The sequence below is a fragment of the Liolophura sinensis genome, chromosome 1 (genome assembly GCF_032854445.1).
Source record: "Liolophura sinensis isolate JHLJ2023 chromosome 1, CUHK_Ljap_v2, whole genome shotgun sequence".
NCBI classification, from domain to species: domain Eukaryota; kingdom Metazoa; phylum Mollusca; class Polyplacophora; order Chitonida; family Chitonidae; genus Liolophura; species Liolophura sinensis.
The window spans coordinates 28,583,314-28,599,701 of NC_088295.1; the positions used below are offsets into that span (position 1 = coordinate 28,583,314).

The 16,388-nt window shown below is 40.0% G+C and overlaps 1 protein-coding gene across 1 annotated transcript; it reads right to left on the reverse strand.

Moving 5' to 3' along the window:
• Nucleotides 1-910: 910 nt before the first annotated feature.
• On the reverse strand, nt 911-13,409 carry LOC135482299 (uncharacterized). Its single transcript, XM_064762216.1, has 7 exons — nt 13,141-13,409; nt 11,544-11,589; nt 9,508-9,804; nt 6,015-6,127; nt 4,686-4,881; nt 1,821-2,096; nt 911-1,417 (listed from the first exon to the last, which is right to left on the reverse strand). Exons 1-7 carry the CDS (start codon nt 13,243-13,245, stop codon nt 1,182-1,184), a joined length of 1,269 nt encoding a protein of 422 aa, XP_064618286.1. The 5' UTR covers nt 13,246-13,409; the 3' UTR covers nt 911-1,181.
• Nucleotides 13,410-16,388: the final 2,979 nt, after the last annotated feature.

Here is a 16,388-nt window from a genome sequence, read left to right on the forward strand (position 1 = left end):
GATTTTGAACGATTACGATTTGTACACTTGCTACGGGCGACGATTTGAATTATCATCATTCGACGGATTGTGGACAGCATTCACAGGGTTTGCAGGGGCATTAGTGGCTCCTTCCAACTGCACGCCCTGTAGCTCACTGAGGTCGACCAGCATCCAGTAGGTCTTTCAGGGCCAGCAGGTTTTCACGTAGGGCGCGACGTCTTAGTCGTTGTGGCGTACATGGAAGGACAATTTGTGACGTTATCTCCTTGTCGAGGTCTGTGAAATCACAGCCTTTTTGACAGTTGTCTCAAACGAGTGTGGTGTCAATGGATTCTGTGTCACCCTGTTTCGATTGGTGAAAATTATGAATTTCATACCCAGTGTTCATATGAGGGGTGAAATACTTACTTAATTTCTCAGCCACAGTGTTATAATCAGTGCGTCACCTGTGTCTGTCAGTGTGTGCAATATTTCATCTACATCCAGGCCAGCGTAATGTAGAAGTAATACACGTTTATGTGACGGATTATCAATGTGGAGGGCTACCGTCAACCGTTCAAAACGTGAGAGCCATTTCGTCCAACGAGGACCAATATTCCCGTCTGCATGGACGTCCAAACGTGAGAAAATCGGGAGACTCGTAGCCATAGTCATTAAAGTTGATCGGTGGCCACTGTTACATACATTTAACATCCATGTAGACTGTGACAGGGTTGGCAAAGCTCAGCAGACGACAAAATATTGCAGGTTACAGCATCATGCGGTGCTCGGTTGTCGTTATTGATGACAGACAATTCTACCTCTACCTCTCGATGATCGAACGGCAGTAGCTGGAAAAACACTCACAAAATATACGTCTTGTGGCATGTGTTTATCCTCGTCGCCAGAATATAATTCTACTCTGTCAAACAAGCTGGTTGTTCTGGTTGTGAACCATAGGCTGGTTTATTATATGTATATTTATAACAGTCGTGTTTCTTTTTATTTGAACAACATTGATAGACAGGGCTTAATTGTTGAGGAAGGTTTATTTTACTATGTTGTAATGAATCGTGACCGTGACAAAGCCAAAAATTTAGGCCAGTACACGCCTACTACCCATGACTGGTCAACTTTCAGGAAGGCTGGTCCTGGAGATTAGGCTGCCACAGTGTGGTTGATACCAGAAATATTGTGGCCTACGTATAACAATGGTTATATCATATAGGATGCAGATAACTTGTCCTTATGGTCTCATACTCAGGCTGCGGTTGGAGATTGTCGCTTTTCCTTATTGTGGTTCGTAGCTGTCGGAGTTTCCTGATGGTCAATCCCAGAATAACTGCCAGAATGAGAACAATTACGACTAGAACTCCTGAAATAACCCAAGGAGCGATGATGTTGCCATTACTGCTGGGGGTTAAGTCCAAACCTCCATCATTTGGGAAAACGCCATCTGCAATGAAATAGAATTAGGCTGGGTGTAGTTTGAGGTTTAATAGAAAAAATGAAGGAAAGTTACCTTATAGCTAATTTAGAGATAAAATGAATATAAAGGTGAATTAATTACATTGCCCGATGAAAATTAATATTCCCCAACACTGTTGAGAAGGCTGAGTTTCAAAAGCCGTTTCAAACAAATTATTCTGATTGAAATTGTTTAGTTGTTTGAAAGAAAACTTGGCGAGACGAATTATGGAAAAAAATGCCAAAGCATATTGCCACACGCTGATTACAAACGGTACTTCACCAGGAGTAAGTTATGCACTGCAAAGCGTTTCTCAATGGAAACTAAAGGCAAGTAATTTTGTCAGCCATTTTGATTTACTCGTAACTTAGTTCAAACACTGTTTGTTTACCTTCGTTGATGTATGTGAACGATTGAGACTTTTGTCCCTGTGTCCTGTTCGACTCCGCTGTCACTGTAATAAAATAGTCGTTCTCGTCTTTCAACCCATCGATATCAGCTGAGTATCTTCCCGCAGAGGTTACGTGGTTATCTCCCCTGATCACGTGCTTCTTCCCGTTGACTGTCACGAGGAAAATGTCGGCTATGCCTGTTGACAGCATCCATGTTACACGAAGACTGCCGTTAGACAAACGATGAGCTTGTTCTATGACCGGAGCAGATGGAGCTGAAAGAATCAAGTGTGTAGTTGTATTGTATTATTATTTTTTTTCAAATTTGAAATATTAGATATTTTTAATTTATTAACCTGTGCCGTGACTGTTGATTTGTTTTATGTCACCAGATATTCTTACATATCGGCGTTCTGATGCACTAAATTTTGTACGTGGGTGGTACAAAAATGAGCTGGAAAATCAGCTTACAAATGTCAGAGAAAGACGGACAATGTCAAATCAACTGTGGTTTGTTATTTAGCACAGCAACAGCCTCACGAACTAAAAGGCACTCTCACTATTTTGGGACCTTGGTGGTAATACGCGGCTTACAATGCTCGTTTGGTTTTTTGCGTTGTTCTTTGAAGTCCATTTGATTTCCACGAACACAGTGATAGATACATTAGGATTTATGGGGCCTTTCCTACGGTACATGGATGTTGGTGGATGGAGAGACACGGAGTGAACGCTTACGAGTGAGTGAGTGCTTGGGGTTTAACGTCATACTTAACAATTTTTCAGTCATATGACGACGAAGGAATCCTGAGGGTGTATGTAATGTGCCTCCTTGTTGCAGGACGGATTTCCACCGCTCTTTTATCCAGTGCTGCTTCACTGAAGGTAAGTAGTCCTCCCCGCCAGAACCACTGATAGGGCCTACGGATGAACCAGTCGTTGAACTATCTCCTTCATGCTGAACGCCAAGTGAGGAAGTTACAACTTCCTGTTTTAAAGTCTTAAGTGTGACTCGACCCAGGGTTGATTCTGGATCTACCGCTCCCGAAGCGGACAATCTACTGATTGTGCTATCCGGACCGGTGAATGCTTACGAATTGGGCGGGTAACTAAGCAGGCTAAACATTACAGAGAAAAAGTAAGAGCATTCAGTCCCAGGATGGCGCATGCCCGTTAATTCTGAAATGAAGGGCCCTATGGACAATTTCTTTGGAATAAATTGCCATGTCGTGAACTTGGGTCTGGTGAGCCATTACTGAGTGTAATATAGGCCTAGGTGGGGAGTTGCGTGTGCAGGTGAGCTGAGAAGGAAGTAAGGCGAAGGCAGCCATATTTGACGCCCGTTGTGGACTGCAGGCATCATTTTGAAAGAGCTTGTCGGACAATGCGCGAAGAAATGTAGGGTTCACCACTGGTTGCCACTGTGACTACGATGCTCCGCCATCACGTCGTAAAGAGAAGTTGAAATGGCTTCCTGGGGCTAAAGTACCATACATGTTTGCACAGGAGCTTGTCTCTGTGTCTGAGATATCTCGTATAGGCCTATATATGCATAGGGGATACAACATGTTTGGGTAAATTTATGCTTCATTTGTACGATAGAATTTCTAAGAAACACTTAGCGACTTAGCGTACATTGCTCAACAAACAGTGATTATGGATATAACGACATTGGCCAAACCATGCTTGTACTTTTACTCTTCCCAGCTGGAATGTCCGTATTGGTTGACGGCTGGTGTTCGAATGACTGTTTTGACGCATAGATTCAGAGATATACATTCAGATCTGTACTTTTCAACCCATTAAACCAGGAACTCCGTTTTTTTTTTCGACGACGTACGCTAAAAAAACATTGCTTCTCTAATCCTGACTTCATATAATCTAGTTATTTGTGAAGCATAAATACCATAATAAGGAATTATCACAAATGTAGGCCATACCTGGCACATCGGCAGCAAGCCAAATTTCGCTAAAAGCCGTTTTCAATTAATTGGATTTGGACGCGCTCGGCATCGTCCGGGAACAGATAAACTCGTGAAATGATTAAACTGAAACCAGTGAGAAGCAAACCAGGTCGACGGACTAATTGTTTGGGAGTCATCACTAATTTGTTTGTTATTTAAAAATATATATATATATAGTCAACTATTGTGAAACAATGAAATGATCCTAATTTTAGGAAGAGGAAATGAGTGAATAGTAGGAATGGAGTCACCTGATTAGGAAATGGGCTAATTGCGATGTTATGGTCTTTATTATTAAAATGATTACATTTCGGACGTTTTAGGGAATCGGTGGATAGGGTTCGAGCCGGTTTTTTTTAGTGAAATTGTCCACGTGGAAGTCTATATGACCGAAGCTGGGCATTACGGTAGGAACGTCCACCTTAGCTTTGGGCTAATACTAGGCTGACATTTATTTCATTGGCAAAAGAGTGAGTGAATGCTTGAGGTTTAACGTCGTACTTAACAATTTTTCAGACATATGATGACGAAGGAATCATTAGAATGCATGTAATGTGCCTCCTTGTTGCAGGACGGATTTTCACCGCTCTTTTATCTAGTGCTGCTTCATTGAGACGCCCCGCCCGAGCCATTATACTGATATGGGTCAACCAGTCGTTGCACTAACCCTTTCATGCTGATCGCCAAGCGAGGAAGGTACAACTTCCTCTTTTAAGGTCTTAAGGGTGACTCGACCCAGGATTGACCCTGGATCTAAAGCTCCCGAAGCGGACGCTCTACCAACTGTGCTTCTTGGGCAAGAGATAGCTGTGTCTTGACTACAGTATATAAACCACCAGTCATACAAAAATAAAGATACATGTACATGTAGGTGAGTTTAACCTCAAAGCACGTGGCACTTACCGATTGTTCTGTAGTTACTTGTGGTGAGGGTTGACGAGCGTCGCTCCCAAGAATAAAAGGCGAGAACCAACCTGTACGTCTCACCAGGGACTAGGCCGAACGGCAAACTGGTGTCTACCCACACCTCAGACTCAGTCAAAATCGGACGATCCAGAGGATATGGTCCGAAAGTCCCAACTAATTTTTTATCTGGCCTCTGAAAAAACAAACAAGGAAGATCATGCTTTGCAATCATTTTACGTATAGGGCAAGAAATAAAGATATCCATCCTCAAAGATATGATTAAGTGCTGCACATTTTGGCAAACATTTGGTTACCGCGCCCCGACATGATGTACTTACTTTCCACACAACGGAAATACAGTCGGAAAATGCACTGTGTCAGTTGTAAAATATGTTCTCCAACAGTTATACACGTACAAAGACAAGCGGTCCAAGGCAAGTAGTCGTATATAGGTGGGGGTAGGCCCCTGAAGCTCTGAGATTCCCGACGTACGGAGACGGGTTCTAAATGCCCTTTTGAACAATAAAAGCATATATAAACAAATGAACAGAGATTTTAATTATAAATTGTGATCATCTGAGAAGTACGTATAAACCCCAGGTAAACTTGATATTCTAACGCTCTTTGTACGAGAAAACATGCAGGCATGGCTTCAAAAACAATTGCTTACTTGTTTTATTGCCTTGATGATTATATGTCATGAAATAGGGCAAATACTGCATTAAATTTTGCTGGAGAATAATTTTGACATGTAAGCGACGGAGATCGTTTGACTAGGTACTTCGAGGCCTTTATTAGGTATAGACGTGCATGTTTTTCACTTCGTGTGTATGGTGAACTACATAGCACGAATCTGTTAATCACGAATCACAATTTGCCATATTTCACATATCAATTTTCAATAACGACATGAGCGCTTTTCCCAGGTTTTTAAGTTGAAAGTGGCATCAGGCACCGATTGCCCTCCCCCTTTCCTCCTCTACTGCGTGAGGTTGAAAACATGACAGTACTTTCCAAAAACATTAGTAATATAAGGAAGAAAACATTTAACCTTGTATTATCTTGTTTGAAACTATTAATGAAAATGGAATAGACATAAACCTGAAATCTAAAGTGAGATGAGAATAATACGTATATATATATATGAGATCACTTGCCTTCCACTAACATGAAGTATGTCTCAGGTATTAGGGTTCGTTTTGGTTTACTCCAGTCATGACGGTTTCAACACCTTCAGTGAATACAGATTCTTGAGTTATAAAACAAACAAATTAATGTATATGACAGGGATTTTTTTCTTAGAACCAACATATAATAAGTGATTACCTCAAACTGCCCAAAATATGCGTCAATTCTGGTGTTGTCAAATGTTGCCGCCACTGCCTTGGTTCCCGTCGCCTCAAGGTTATTAAGGTTAACAGTCTTCGGCCCAAATGGTACTGAAATTCACAACCATGAACATTCAAAGCCGTGCTGTGCGTAGATGAGGAAGAACTAGACGAAACTGACAGAGAATTGCTTATTAACAGAGTCACAGTTTTGATTCTTTCAGCCGAAAATAATGTTTGACCTACCATTATGGCCAAACTCTACCCACAGTGCACAATAAAGTTGGATGTGAGATGGGAGGCTGGTTGAGAACACGTGGCAATGTGACCCGCGGCCATCGTTTTGGGTTGAATATTTTGGAAGCCATCACTGTCACATCCAAGTATTAATTTACCAATTTTAACAGGAATTCTGTTGTTTGAGTGATGGTAGAATGTATTTTGTAATTATTATAACACAACAGTCTGTCATATTCAACATAATACCCTGTTAGTCTAATAAAATCTGTATGTTGAATTAATAGAACGGGCTAATGTGTGTTATATTTAACAGAACAATCTGATGCAATAACATTATACATTCAAGAATCAATCAGACAACAGGCTTTCTGTTAAAATTATTAAAACAGATTAATTATTTTGTGCGCACAATGCTCAGCAAACAGTTCATTGCCTCCCAACAATTAAAAATGTACGTAGGCCTGCAGAAATAAGAATCAACATTTGCATCGTGTGAAATCTGAATTTCTGGAGTGAGGAAAATCGTGTAGAACACCAACGAGATTGCAACCGGAGTATACACGGTGCCCTGAGCAGTTTGTAAGGGATTCCCCTTTGTTCTGCAACAGCTCTTTTTTGTAGTTAAACGAATGGTGCATAGGCCTATCTATAAGCTTCATAACAGCTTTGGTGTGATCTTTTCATACAGCTAAATATTGCTAATAAAACCTGGTTCCTCAAACAGTAACTGTGATCTGTTTTGTGTCCTTATTGGAGTAAACAGCCGAAGAAAACGTGGATAGTTGTGGGAACTCCCGTATCTTGCCACTTTTGAGGACAGTGAAGCTGATCATGCCGAGATGTCCATCATGGTTTAACTAGTTGTTTTCACCCCTCACTCCGCAGTCATTGTGCTGCCACAAAATTGCATTTAGGGCAGGCGTTGGAGTGATCAGTCCTGGGACATTGTCAGGGTAGGTGGTCATTGGGTTTTACATCTTTGTAATTTTAGCGAAGTGGGACGGGTTGTTTTGTGTTGCCAGTTAAGATCTGCACAGTGTGTGTAATGGTGCGTGACAGGGAAGTTTCCGTATCCAGAGCCTTCAAATTTATTTTAATCGTTTGTACTCTAACTATTAAATGATTAAGGATTTATTTCGTACGGTCTGATTAGGTGCTAGAAGTGGACGTACTTTATTACAGTAAATCAGGAATAAAAATGACACAGTCAATGACGCAGAGAAGTTTCAAGCTGAACCCCCTGTATTGAAGCTTCCAGTTCCCTACATCATTTGAGCCCTACCCGAGTGAGGAGCGTGGAGGGGAGGTCTCTGTAACTGACTTCATGTTACATAAATTATTTGACAGTTACTATGTAGGTCTTCTGTTTGTAATTTCCGCATTGACAAATTGTATGGCTCAAATAATCCATTGCATGCTTCACCATAAAAGTTGTGTTAGAATAGTATGAGATTTTATTAGTACCTGTTGTGACTAGTTATTTGTGGCTACAATACATGTTTGTGCTGAGTGAAATCTCCATGGACGTAGGAACGGTGTGAACGGTTCGTACGTAGTGTGATTAGTGGTCTCTACACAACAACCTCAGTATTAGTTATACAGTATTTGTTTACCGTGTACATGCATTTAGGATGATCTGCTATCTAATGAGAACAGTATGCTTCGTAAGACTTGTGATGTGTACGGAAACTGTGACACAAAGTAATGTTTTTGGGAAATGCTGTAGCCCCAGTGTATACAGGTTTGTATAAATGTCTTTAATCTGAACTACCTGTAAGATGTATATGTCGAAATACACAGGTATATGACTGGATAAGCAGTTGGTAATGTCAGTACATATCAGTAACATTAAATGAGTAGAGACTTTTACTAAGAAGTTACAAGTTCAATTTGTAACTTGTAACTTCAAACTAGAGTAGGTAAACTAATTCTGGATTGAAATTACACGTTACAAGTTACAGGCCTCAATTGCGCTACCGCTTCGGGAGCGGTTGATCCACGATCAGTCCTAGGTGGTTGACCCGTTACAGTATAATAGCTCTGCAGGGGCGGCTTACTTGCCTTCGGTAAGTCGTCTTAGTGAAACAGCACTAGATAAAAGATCAGTGGAAATCCGCCCTGCAACAAGGAGGCACATTACATACACCCTAAATATTCCTTCGTCGTCATATGACTGAAAAATTGTTGAGTAAGACGTTAAACCCCAAGCACAAACTCGCTCATTCATTTGTGCTATTACCTACGGGATGGCAATGTCTAATCTTCTGTTTTATTTTTCTTTCTTTTATAAATTTTTTCTTTGTTCTATTCAATCTTCGTCAAATTTTTATTAACAGGTAACTTTCAAACTGGACCTGTGACAAATGAATAAATATTCAGAAGTCAAGAGGGGATACATGGAGTTACTTTGTCACAAATTTGACGCGCAGGGTTGCCGGGATGGCGTAAAGCAGGTCTTGATATTTGAATGGATCCTCTGTGTGTTGGTGTTTCCTGGGTAGTTACGAAGAAAACTGGGGGCGAATGTGACAAGGTGATATCTATGGGCTGTCTACCTCCCTACTAGAGGGAGTTTTTCTTTAGTATACTGGTAGAGGCGTGGCCTCCAAAGCCTCGTTGGTTCAAATCCTCAGCTAGTAACCCCCGTCACACTGACCCACAGATTTTATACACAGCCCTGAATGAAAAAAGATATTGTCAAGTGCTTGTCAGGTTAAACTTTTGTACTATGCACAACACATCCAATTTTTTTTATCCATTTTTACCCCCATTTCAAACCACATAGTAACTTTTCCTTTCGTTTCCACCTCGGTGAAATAATTCTCTCTGGGGTGAAAATGGTTATCACATGGGTGGGAATAATTATCACCTGGGTGAAAATAGTTATCACGTGGGTGAAAATAGTTGTCACGTGGGTGAAAATATTTATCACCTGGGTGGAGACAACGGAAACAATGGAAATGGGACGTGATACAAGAAGCTCTCTTCTCGTTTCCGAACCTATGGACTGAAAATGGCAAAGATATTGCTACCAAACGTATACGTATTAACTAGGGGCAAAATACAAACGGCTGGATCGCATGGGTATGAAATATCTGTTGTGACAAGACTTATACAATCAGGTGAAAACTGTTGCCACTTGAGTGAAAACGTTTACACTTCTTTTGGAAACCAAAGAAAAAGTTATAACACTTTAAAGAAACTAAAAGTCGTAAATAGGCCACCGTAGAAAACAGTGTGTCTGGGCTCACCTGTCGTGACGTCAACTGTTGACACCATATTCTTTATTCCAGACATCAAAGTTACATTAGCACGGTAAGCCTCTCCATGCACAACATTTAGGTCCCTCCCAAACCTTGTGGCGTTCGTAGGACTAGAACTGACTGAATGGTTAAAGGAAAGTTGTGATAAGGGATGCCAAACTACATCCCTCGTGTCGGACAACCGTTTGACAAACAAGTCAACGGAGACCAATTTCGTCTCTGTAACCCCATCTACTGTCCATGACAGCATTGCCAGAGTGAATGATACATCGCGGAAACTAACGTCTGAAACAAAAGAAAAGTCAAAGAATAAGGCATCGACATTTAGTACACAGGCTGGGCATGAATAGTCGGTGAATTTATGCCTGTATGGTTTTAAACATAGTGCTCGTTCCTCCTTACTTAACAAATAAGACGATGATCGTCATGCTCAAATCACCTATACATAACGCACAGCAGAACTATATCATACCTATATATAAAAGTGAAACCCACGTCCTATATACATGTAGATAAACAAGTATTTGATATCTGTTCAGGTTAGATTCTCGTGCTTGCGGATTATTTTAAATTATTTTTATATGGGGTCCCCTGTTGGGGAAACCCTTAACTACTACAGGACTGAATGACAAGTAATATGACCTATACTCTATAATATGACACTAAGCGTTGAATCTAATGGCTAACCTTTTATAGGATGGCCGTGTTTGCCAAAAGGCCGTATTTGACAAACGCCGTATTTGCCAAGCGGCTGTGTTTAACAAGAAGCCGCATTTGACAGGAGGCCATATTTCATCTGTTACCGTTGAGCATTTACCAACTGTCATCACACTGTCGTCACTGCTCTGGTTTTACTATCTATTCTGTAAGACTTTTATTATGTTCTGTATAAGTCACCACTGTAAAACGTACAGATTCAACACGCACTGTCCTGTTCTATTCGAAATCTCAAATGCCCAGAGTTGTCTGCACTTTGCATGCATTCCTTACCCATACACCTGACCGTTTTAAGGGAGTCATACGGCATAAAAATTATACCACAGAGTTTCGTGATTGATAACTGTCAATAGTGTTGAATTATTTATATTTTGCATGTGAATACGTCCTTAACCACATGCAAGTAAGAAAAGGGGTTAAACCAAGTGGGAAATACACACTATTAGTATTATTACTTCAGTATACTTTAGACTACATATTGCTCTGAACATATACATGCTTTCAATTCACATATTTATATGGTACATGTTATATATATGCTTTATATCTACCGAAGTAATGGCCCAATTCACGGTACGGTATGTCGGCCATTTAACAACCGTGCCACCTTGTCACGGTTTTTAAACTGCATAATATCGAGCTCGGTTGAAACAACAGACCGACCTTACACAATTCGAAGCTAATGCATCATCCAGGAAATTAAACTGCATGGCTTGGTAATCCCTATTTATATATATTTTATGCAGGAAATATTCACAGAGCTGTCAGTTTTAGAAAAAAAGCGCGTATCTCGACGTCACAACCCGGATCTTCTGTTATAGCGAAATAATACCGTTCGCGTTTTACTGACGCGGTGGCTAAATCTCCCAGGCCCCAAGATGGACTGTTTTCATGAAACAATATAAGTCGCTATCGCAGCGTAATGGCCTAGAAGCCTCTCACCAATGCGGTCGCTGTGAGTTCAAGTCCAACTCATGCTGGCCTCCTCTCCGTCCGTACGTGAGAAGGTCTGTCAGCAACCTGCAGATGGTCGTAGGTTTCCCCAGGCTGTGCCTGGTTTCCTCCCACCATAAAGCTGGCCACTGTCGTATAAGTGAAATATTCTTGAGTACGGCGTAAAACACCAATTAAATAAATAAATGAAGAAATCTAATGAAATAATAAGTGTTTAAGATTTTTAGGAAAAATACACAAATTCCCGCTAAGAAAATCCATGTGACTACTTCCATATACAAGTTGGACTGTTTAGGTAAGCTTCAAGGACATGTCTTAAAAGTCTCCACGGGGGATTTCCATTGGTTACATACCTCTTAGAGTAGGCTCTGTGTATAGCCCGTGACTTGGGACTTTCTCCTGTAAAATAAACATATTAATTGAATGTTTATTTATTTATTTTCTTTCTTTCTTTATTTATTTATTTGATTCAAATTTACAGTTCTGCTACAGTCTTCTATATTAAGTGTGGTCAGGTTGAGAGTGGAGGAAACCGGACTGAATGTCTGAATGACACCACCGCCCTTCACTAGGTGCCTGGAAACCCCCCCCCCCCCCCCCCCGACACAAAGCACAGCAGAACCTGAAGAGCTGGATTCGAACATGCGATCATATATTATTGTCCTTCAGCTGCGTCGAAAACCACTCTTGTTCACAGAATGATTATTGACAGTCCATATATATATGATTTATATATATGATATCATATATATATGATTTATTTATTGATTTGATTGGTGTTTTACGCGGTAGTCAAGAATAGACATACTTATGAGGTTATAGAGCTCTTTACGCAGAAGGTCATATAGCAACTGTGGTTCGTAATGAAATAATCTAGAATATCGCGTCAAATATCGTATGGGCCAGTTGAATTAATACAGCAAGATTATGATTTGAGATTATAATTTGAGGTTAAGGTATCGTCTAATTGGCGTGATGTTCTCGATTTCATTTTCATTTGATAGCAGATTTCTTACAAATATTAAGTGTTTATTTTCCGCTTGCATCTGTATTTGTGATAACAAATTTTGCAGTGTATTTGTTACAATATTTTCATCAAATGACGGCTACATGGTTTGCACTCCACAGAAGGCTGGTAACAGAAGAAATAGCTATATATATATATATATACTACTATATCATGTCTTTCAATATTTCGGACACACGAGGCGCGGTTCAATCCCGGTCACGAATGTAGGAAATTTGTAGACTCCCCTGATCTCTGTGTGTTATTATAATAGAGAGGTTAACATATTCGTGAATGACGTACAAGTAACGTTTGACGTAATCGTTAACTAAGTATGATGTCACGCTTAGCAAATCAAGGTTTGTTTGTTTGTTTGATTGGTGTTTTCCGCCGTACTCAAGAATATTTCACTAATACGACGGCGGCCAGCATTATGGCGTATGGAGATTGGACAAATAGCCGACAGACCCAAATGTAGGTCATACCGTCTACTCGTTTTTTACGAGCTGAGTATTTGTAATGCATTTCCGAGTCAGTATTTGAGGGTTTTAACTGTTTGGATGTAAAACAAAACTGAAAACGATTTACTCATGATCGAATCGTTAGTCCATCGGAAATATCTATTTTTGTTTGCAAAAAAGTAGAAATTGAGCCGTGAAAACATACTGTGTTTACTTGGCGTGGGAGAGCTCATTAGTAACTTGCCAAAGGTAAGTGATTTGTCCCGTACACTCCGGTTTCCTCCACGCATAAAGTTAATCACCGTCATCGTGTTGCAAATATATTAAAGCAGCATTTGCTTAACTGACTCTAAGTGTATTAGTATGTTGAAGAATGACTACAGATTGAATGAAAACATAGAAAGCATAGATATATAATGTAACACGTACATAAATATAAAGTGATATATCTGTTTTCGAGGTATATATGCGGTAAATTCTCACCGATTGTAGAGCATCCCAGTGTAAAGAATTCCCCAGGACGATTTCCAATAGAATTACAGAGACCACATGTATAATCCTGTGTCGTATAGAAAGAAACTTTCTCATCTTGACAAAACTTATCACTGCTGCATGTTCTCCGCGAAAGTGTTGTTAAGATAGTTGAAATTAACCACCTGTGCTTAAATGCGCAGTCATCTGTGAGACGTTAGAATCCGCATTTGACTGGCTGTAAGAGCCTGGAGTTTGGGGGCGTCCTATACACCGACATAAATAGAGCGTGAAATGAGTCAGTGTTCTGTGATATGTATGTAGACAAATAGTTATTAATTGTGAGTCTAGATACACGAGTAAATATGACAATATGATGTACTTTGTGTCATCAGGTGTTATTAGATGGCCTGTATTAATTACTTCACTGTACACTGTGTGTCATATTCCCTCTACTACGTCAGTTTGATCATAATTTTGCCTCATAATTTGGCACTAGAATCTATGCTATATTCAGAAAGTGTAATCTCTAATAACGATAATACTGATACTTAAAATCCACTTTCAGAATGACATCTAAAACAGTCTGCTAAATTCAGTCAAGGGAGCAGTGTCATTTCTGATCATCAGAGGGGTAATGCATGTTCACCGTAAAATCTACCGGTGAACAACCCCCTATTTTGCGGGAGGCCTGTTGGTCGAGTGGTATAGACGGTTGACGTGTATTTCTGGCGAAATGGTGCCCGATTCGAAACCCGTAGTGGTCTCAGCCAATTTTCAACACTAGAATCTGCGCTAGATTCAGAAAATATAATTCTGAATAACGATAATACTGTTACGTAAAATCTACTTTTCACATGACATCTATACCAGTCTGAAGCCTTGTTAACTTGTTAATTATATAGTTTACTCAACGTCGCATAATTGAAAAAAGCTAGAGAGCGGCATTGAACACCAGTCAAATAAATAAATAGGCCTACTTATGAATATTTGGACATTTTGACGTAATAACTAGATGAATAAGTGATCAACAAAGTTAGTCATTAACAGGGAATTGAACATTTTATAAAGAGTTAGTATGTCCCGATTTAGCAAGTCATGAACTTCATCGAAGAGTTAACTCCGTATACAAATCGGGGGAGACATTTGTATGGTGATTTAGGCGAATATCCGGATCTATAGTCATGCAAACGGATGTGTACTACTTGTTCAGCGAACAACCGGATGTGAGCTTGTGGCCAACCGGAAATCTCCTTGTACATGTATGGTCGCCTAATTAAACTTTCAATCTCACTTCGTTTGTGATTTTTTTGTGTGTTTTTTTTGTAAAGCTTTGTTGCAATCCATATGACTCAGTCCTGATAAGTATTTATAGAGAATTATCTACCGACTTGCAATGTACGAGATTTTTCGCTTATTCCCCTGTTCTGATTAATGGAGTTCTACAAATAAAGGTCAGTATTTTCGAAAACTGGAAAATATTGAGAGGACTTTGATAATTGCCTTTGAACATACTCCATATTCCATATAAGGATGATCAGTATCTGGTAAAGCTATAAAGATTCACAGAAGTTTAAGAATTGTACGATTTCTGATTTAGTTTTAACTAATGCTACTTTTTATTTGACAACAGTTAACAGAGTATTTACCAAGGAGTCAGGGTTTATATTTATTGCAAACCCCTGACACTATGGTAAAAATGTCAAAGAGCCGTATTTCATTTGATATGTTAGATTAGATATCAATGGGCACACTGTCGTTGCGGCGCTGCTTAATTGATTAAGCGATCAGGTAGCGATCAGGTGGATGGTGGAATGCAGCATTTCAGGTGTAAGTGTTAAAAATGTGGTTATAATCGCATGAAATCCACTAGTGTCCAGTGTGAAGATTTCTGTAATTGCTGAAGCCTTATAAGCTGGCTCGTTATAACGCAGTGCAAAACACTGATTTACAAAAAAAATCACAAGTCCAGCTCCAACAGTTCGAAATGTCACTGAGAAGAATGTCAAAATCGGTTTCCAGTGCTCACGTGCGAAATGAGTGTGACGACATGATGGACACTAGTCCACGCTAAGCCTTTCCATGCTAGCTGACCGGTAGATCCAGGATCAATCCTTGATCGAGTCACACCTAAGACTTTAAAAGAGGAAATTGTAACTTCCTCGCTTGGCGTTCAGCATGAAGGGGATAGTGCAACGACTGGTTGACCCGTATCAGTATAATGGCTTACTTGGGGCGGCTTACTTGCCTTCGGTAAGTCGTCTCAGAGAAGCAGCACTAAATAAAAGAGCGGTGGAAATCCGTCTGCAACAAGGAGGCACATTACACGTACATGCACCCTAAGAGATTCCTTCGTCGTCATATGACTGAAAAATTATTGAGTACGACGTTAAACCCCAAGCACTCACTCACTCACTCACTCCAAGCTAGCTGGGATGGCCAGATAACGAGTTTACCTGGCACATCACATGGGCCGCTACCTATTGCCATGAATCACTCAGGCTGCCTTTGTCAGTATTGCTTTGTCATTTAGACTCGAGAGAAACAGGCCTGCAGATGAATAAAGGAGGAGGGAACATGGCGGAATGTGATGTGTTACATGTCTTTTCAGGGTTGGTTTGGTTGTTTCTGGAAACATGAAACAATAAGACACTGGATAAATTGTGATGTAACACCTCGTCCAGTTTAACGGCAGAACCATTTATTTAAAATTACTAACTAAATAGCAACATGTCAGATGCAACACACCATGAAATAAAGGACATGAGCTTTACAATAACGTGTTGTGTTTCACAGTATAGCTCGGTTTGTTATTTATTTCTTACAGTGTAGTCAACTGTTTAACATTAACACATAGGAGTGTCTTATTCTGGTATATATGTCGAAATGCTGCATAAAACAGTTACATTAATGCCTACATGTGTAATAAACTATTATATAGCGAAGCTATAGCATCAGAGTTACATTAAACATTACGGCCTCACAGATGCACCTGATATTTTGGCAATGTTTTGCGAGCTTTTGAACACACATCTTTGTGACATTTTGTGGCATATGAAGACACACCATACTAATATTTTGATGAGTATAAATTTCAATTCAAAATGATTATGTTCTCCAAAATTTTACGGTTTAATTGGGCAAATTTATTGTTTGTTTGTAGCGCGCGTATTTGTCGTGAAGGGTCCTTGCTGGCTCAGATGCTTGAGACGCTAGCTCGGAGCGCCTATCCGGCACTTGGTCACCTAGGTCGCGTGCTC